Source organism: Drosophila sulfurigaster, chromosome X, assembly GCF_023558435.1.
Source record: "Drosophila sulfurigaster albostrigata strain 15112-1811.04 chromosome X, ASM2355843v2, whole genome shotgun sequence".
NCBI classification, from domain to species: Eukaryota; Metazoa; Arthropoda; class Insecta; order Diptera; family Drosophilidae; genus Drosophila; species Drosophila sulfurigaster.
Window position 1 is genome coordinate 19,242,709 of NC_084885.1, and position 5,990 is coordinate 19,248,698.

Below are 5,990 nucleotides of genomic sequence, written 5' to 3' on the forward strand. Positions count from 1 at the left end.
GACAGGGCAGCAAAATGAGCGTTTTCAACTCGATGCTAATATTCAAATGATGGTACTAAAAACATACGTACATACTCGTAACTTTGCTAACTGAGGAGGCAGAGTGTGTGTGGAAGGGGAGAAGGAGGTGTAGTGAGCACTCGAAATGAACTAACGCAAATGAAATTTCATTTTCAGTGGAAAATTTACGAACGCATTAAATTTGCAAACCAAATAGCAGGCGCAAAGTGCAAACCTTTCGGGCACAGGAAGTCAAAGTTCGAACAACAGCAACAACAACAGCAACAAGGACAATAACAGGACAATGTCTTTCTGAAGAGAGAGAGGGAGAAGCAGAGCGAGGCAAAAGCAAAGTTAATGGCAGCACGTAGCCAACACCGACACCGACACCGACACGGACACAGACACGGACTGAGACACACGGCGGATGCGAGAACAAGGGCGCCAAAATGTAGGACAAACGTTGCCATCGCAGCCTTACAGCATCGTCCAGCTCCAGCATCGAGCATCGAGCATCGAGCATTCGAGCAGCTTCAGCTCCATTTCCAGCTTCATGCCCAGCTTGAGCTCCATGGCCAGCTTCGCTTTTGAGTCGTTACTCGAGTTCAGGTCGCAGGCGAGGTCTTGGGCTTTTAATAATACACTTTTCTATTTGGTGCCCGCTTTTTACATTTTTAATGAAATTATTTTCAACAATTTATAATTGCCACGAGCAGTCAACCAACCCGGCACATCAGTGGCAAACAGAGAGCCGTGGCCCACAGCCAACCAACCAACCAGCCAGCCAGCCAGCCCGTTGCGTTTAGTTAAATGCACCCCGGGGAGAGTTTTGTGCCCCAACAAATTTATATGAATTATACGATACGATACGATATGTATGCCTCTCCTTCGCTTCATCTTCTTCTTCTTCTTCTTCTTCTTGTATCTCGTATCTGGCCAACAATTTACATGACCTCCAGTCTTTCGAACTTGCCTCCAAGACTCTCTGGCTGCTTTCTCATTTCGCCCATTTTAGATTCTTGGCACTTGCAGTGTCGACTCCCACGGTGCTTGTTGTACTAAGCAGTTAACAGTTAGTAGAAGCGCCGTGTCCGCCGTTATAATATCGCACAAGGTGCGCTATTTATAGTCAAGGCAGATAAACACTGGCATTATCATACAAATCAACTGCAAAGTAATTCATTAATTTGCATCATTAGCGTCGAATATTCCTCCATTCTGAAAATTGCTTCAACTGCGCAGGAGTTTAATTGTATACTCGGAAGAAATCAGAAAGATATTTATCATATCAATATATCTAGCAACTATCTAAACTATAAATTTCCGTTAAAAACGATTTGTAGAATGTTGATTTTTTATTTTATTTATAATTCATTATAATCATTATAATATAAAATATTGTACATATATGAGTAGATATCTAAAGATGTGCTGTGTAACATTTTGGTCATTGTTTAAGTATCCGATATTATTGTATTGATATTTTTCACTAACTTTCAAAATGTCAGTCCTTGATTTTCGATAGAAACGATAACTCAAATCGATTGTTGAGCCATTGCTTTCGTTGACAGCATTAAGTAAAAAGCTGAAAATACGAGAAGCAGCTTCAAGATTTTCATTTTGTAAACTTTTCTCTAGTTTTTCCAAAAAAAACAAATGGCTAACAATCGGTTCGGTTTATTATTCGAGGACGATGATGACAAGACCGTCGTACTTCCTCTACCCAAGAAGGTATCCGTTGTGGCCGAAAAAAAGACATCCGTGGATCGTCCATTTGTAGAAAACATGAAGAAAACTGAAATGGAGAACAAGTCAGTAGTTTTGAACAAAAACAATGCGGGACAAAAGGCAAATGTCGGTGCCAGCATTGTGACGAAGCAACAACGCTCTGCAAGTTTAAGTGTCAACAGCAACACTTTGGCCGAAAACAATTGGCCAGATTACAACAATGAGGTTGGCAAGCGTCCGGGCAAGGCATATTCAGCACGTTACCGCAAAATGGATAAATGCGGTAGTCGCAAACGTGAGTTTGATCGCCAGTCTGGATCTAATAAGACTGGCGTGAAGGCCGTGGAGAAACGCAATGGCGGTGGCGCACACAACTGGGGATCTGTGAAGCAAGGCATCGATGACCTCAAGCATGTGGACATGGACAATGAGGACTCTGGCAATGAGGCAGCTGTTGCCGAGCCTTTAATCGATGATACACCCAAGCAAATGGGTCTCGATGAGTGGAAGGCTCTCAAGGAGCAGCGTCCCAAGCCCAATTATAATTTACGCAAAGCTGGCGAAGGCGAGAACAACCCCGACTGGCGAAAGATGATTGCTTTGGCCAAAAAGAAACAGTTGAACGCTGGCAAGGATTCGATCAAGCTGAACTCCAGTCTTGGACGTAAAACTGATGAAGAGAAGATGCTCCAAGGTGGACCAGAGTCTGTTGTTGCTAAGGGCAAAAAGCGTCGCTCGAAGCTGGTGCCATTGAAAGCCATCTAGAACAAATATTTTGTCAGCCCTGCTTTCGATCTAAGACGAATACCAATAAAGTAAAATAATTGAAAATATCAACGCAAACATTATTTTATGTTTAGCTGATAAATATTATTATTTCTAATAGTTATAATATATAATATATTATTTACTTGATTCATTTCATGTTTGCTGCTTTGCAAAAAAGTTAATACATTGTTAGATAGGTGAATACTTTTCTTTATAGCTGTCAAAGAAGAATTTCACAAGCATTTTGAGACAAATCAAAAAAACTGTTTATTAACTTTTGGTCTCTCTAGAATGCCTAGGGAAAAACATCAACTTGCATATAAATGTAAGGGAGCACGTAGTCTGAAATAGTCAGTTGACTTTTGCAGCTCCAAAAAATTAGTTCGTTTACAATTTAATAACATTTAAATTGTGAACATAAAAAATAGTAAATATTGTCCCTGGATTTTGCATAAACAGTACAACGAGTTCGCAGTATTGATCAAAACGGTTTCTGAACCACATTCAGCTTAGCAATATATTCGAGTAATTTAACCATTGCAGTTATGAAGGACTTTGCCGAATTGCAGACAATGTTCAAAAGTGCCGTTCCCAATAGCGAATCGATGATGGAAACCGGAAGTGGCGATGATAATCCAACATTGGAGCGCAAAGACGCATCTGAAGCTGATGTTGCTGTTGCTGCAACCGATGTGGCTGCTGCAACCGATGCGGTCACTGACAAGGTAGAGCGTGAAGAACGTGATGTGGCAATTTGTACCCAAGAACTTAGTGGCCCCGAACCTGAAGAGTGCAGCAATCTGTTGCAGGATGATGGCGGCGCAATGCTGCCCGAGGTGCTAGACAAGCATCCGTTGCAGTATGTGTGGACACTGTGGTATTTGGAGAACGATCGCACCAAGACGTGGGAGGATATGCAAAACGAAATCACTAGCTTTGATACTGTCGAGGACTTTTGGAACCTCTACAATCACATCAAGCCGCCGTCGGAGATCAAGCTGGGCAGCGATTATTCGCTGTTCAAGAAGGGCATACGCCCCATGTGGGAGGATGCTGCCAATAATAATGGCGGTCGTTGGGTGATTGCACTTAATAAGATATTGAAGGATGATTTGGACAAATTGTGGATGGATGTGGTGCGTATTTTTACACTCTTATTTCTGCAATAGTTGAATAAAGAAACGATTCGGAATTTTCAGTTGCTTTGCCTGATCGGCGAAGTGTTCGATCGCTATGATGAGATCTGCGGCGCTGTTGTCAACATTCGTGGCAAGAGCAACAAAATCTCAATCTGGACTGCCAATGGCGATAACAAGGAGGCAGTCCTTGAGATTGGGCACAAGCTGCGCGATGCTCTGCGCCTGGGACCGCAGAATTCATTGCAATATCAACTGCACAAGGATGCCATGACCAAGCAGGGATCCAATGTCAAGACAACTTTCACCTTGTAAACTCACAAAATTATGCAAAAGTTATGCACACACACATTGTTCACAGTTTCGCAGTTTTAGAGTAGCTTCGTTAGTTTTAATCGTGTTAATATCGTGCTGAGACATCAAACACAACAAACATCATCAAACATCAAATATCAAACATCGACCGGACGCTAAGTAGTAGTATAGACACACAACATATGGATACACACACATGCATACATACATATTTGTTTATGTATATGTTTATGAAAATTAATAAAGTTTAATCGATTCACGCAGTGAATCTAGAATATGAATTGGCAAACATTGTTAAATATATATTATAACTATTTGAAGGGAAATTTATTATATTATCGCATCGTGGTAGAGAAACTTTCAGATATATTTTATAACATTTTTAATAATTTCAGGCTGGTCTGTCCGCTCTGTCCGCTTTGTCCGCTCTGTCCGCTCTGTCCGCTCTGTTCGCTTTGTCCGCCATGTCCGCTTTGTCCGCTTTGTCCGCTCTGTCCGCTTTGTCCGCTCTGTCCGCTCTGCAAAAGTATTTCTTTAATAACTTCCACAATTTTTGTCTGATCGCAACCAAGTTTTCAGGAATCACAATTACTATAGTTATTATTGCATATACCAAAATGCGTAGCTCTAGCTCTAAAGTTACGTTTGTTATTCGATTTTTTTGTCCGCCCTGTCCGCTCTGTCCGCTCTGTCCGCTTTGTCCGCTTTGTCTGCTCTGTCCGCTCTGTCCGCTATGACCTATACTTTCCTATAGATTATCTTGCATGAAGATACTTGCATAAATAAATGTTCAGTTACTAACTGAATTATAAATACCAAATTTGAGAAAAAAAAACAAGAAAGATACAATCGAATTATCCGCGACCAGTTTTCAATAAAATCATATTCCTAAAATATACCAAATTTATTTACCAAAAAATTACTTAAATATACCAAATGCAATATTTGGTATATTGATATAGTATTACAATAAAAAATACCACAGAGCACAAAATACAAGATAGTACTGCATTCAAAATATACCAAAATCTACCAGATTGTTAGACTGTGGCTTAGAAGCAAATCTTTATAAATAACTTTAAATATTATATATTTAGATAGTATTTTCCTACTTTTTTGACGCTAAATATGGGTCTTACCCATGTTACTTGAATGAGTTGTAATAAAGTGTATGTAATTAAAATAGCTTGTTAATTTTGTCAGGAATGCTTGAATTATAATTGAAATTTTCAAATTTGACCTTTAGACAAAATACTTAAGCTAAATTTAGCTAAGCACTGGGATGACTAATTTTAAATGAGCACAGGTTATGTACCAAACAATCGACGTGGGATGCAATGAGTGATATTTGTAGGGAGTGAGGGTCCGGAGGGTGGAATCGTTAACTCTTCGGTCCTAATACATACAGGCAATGGGAAGACCGTGTAGCAGTGTTAACATTGCGGTAAAGATAACGAACTCGTGTTTGCTGTCCTGCCACTTATTGTTATTGCATTTGCTCATGTTATTATTGTTGTTGTTGTTGTCATTATCTGTTGACAGCGGTAGCAGCAGAGTTGAAGCTGCAGCCAAGAGACCCTTATCAAAGTGAGAGACGCGTCACATTATTGAGCTAAATCAGTTGAACGGACATACAACAAAAACAGCGAGCAGAGCACACAAGAACAATACCAATTTAGACGCGCTCGTTGCGAGCATTGATCGAAGTGCCAAATACTCCGTATTTTTGTCGAATTGCAATCAATAATATATTGTGTTGGTAACTAAGTGAGACAAAAATGCGATAAAAGAAAAGATTTGCCTAAAATAAAAATTGAGGCGATTTACAGGGTATCACAATCTATGTCTTACACTGGCCAATACTTACGTTCATTTGCTTGCGTGAGAATAATCGAATTAGGAGATATGCAGTAAGTATTCTAATATATAAATCAATAATATTTGAGGCTACAAAGTTGCAATTAAACGAGACAAATTAGAAGATTTTCGTAAAATCGACGTTGCCAAGCTTAACAGGCAAAAGTTTGTAGTATAATATTGTTT

General features: G+C 39.8%; 2 protein-coding genes across 2 annotated transcripts; both read left to right on the forward strand.

The window, feature by feature from the left end:
* The first annotated feature begins 1,555 nt into the window (after positions 1-1,555).
* Positions 1,556-2,553, forward strand: LOC133848889 (intracellular hyaluronan-binding protein 4-like). The gene has a single exon (XM_062284619.1). The coding sequence runs from the start codon at positions 1,657-1,659 to the stop codon at positions 2,491-2,493; it is 837 nt and encodes a 278-aa protein (XP_062140603.1). The 5' UTR covers positions 1,556-1,656; the 3' UTR covers positions 2,494-2,553.
* Positions 2,554-2,822: 269 nt separating this feature from the next.
* LOC133848627 (eukaryotic translation initiation factor 4E1-like) lies at positions 2,823-4,228 on the forward strand. Its single transcript, XM_062284263.1, has 3 exons — positions 2,823-2,985; positions 3,040-3,632; positions 3,696-4,228. The coding sequence occupies exons 2-3, from the start codon at positions 3,042-3,044 to the stop codon at positions 3,945-3,947; spliced, it is 843 nt and encodes a 280-aa protein (XP_062140247.1). The 5' UTR covers positions 2,823-2,985; positions 3,040-3,041; the 3' UTR covers positions 3,948-4,228.
* Positions 4,229-5,990: the final 1,762 nt, after the last annotated feature.

Excerpts from the sequence above, each read along its gene's own strand:
- LOC133848627 (XM_062284263.1), top strand. The coding sequence starts at position 3,042 with ATGAAGGACTTTGCCGAATTGCAGACAATGTTCAAAAGTGCCGTTCCC. Across the intron at positions 3,633-3,695 it reads ACAAATTGTGGATGGATGTG|TTGCTTTGCCTGATCGGCGA; the intron begins GTGCGTATTTTT and ends CGGAATTTTCAG.
- LOC133848889 (XM_062284619.1), top strand. The coding sequence starts at position 1,657 with ATGGCTAACAATCGGTTCGGTTTATTATTCGAGGACGATGATGACAAG.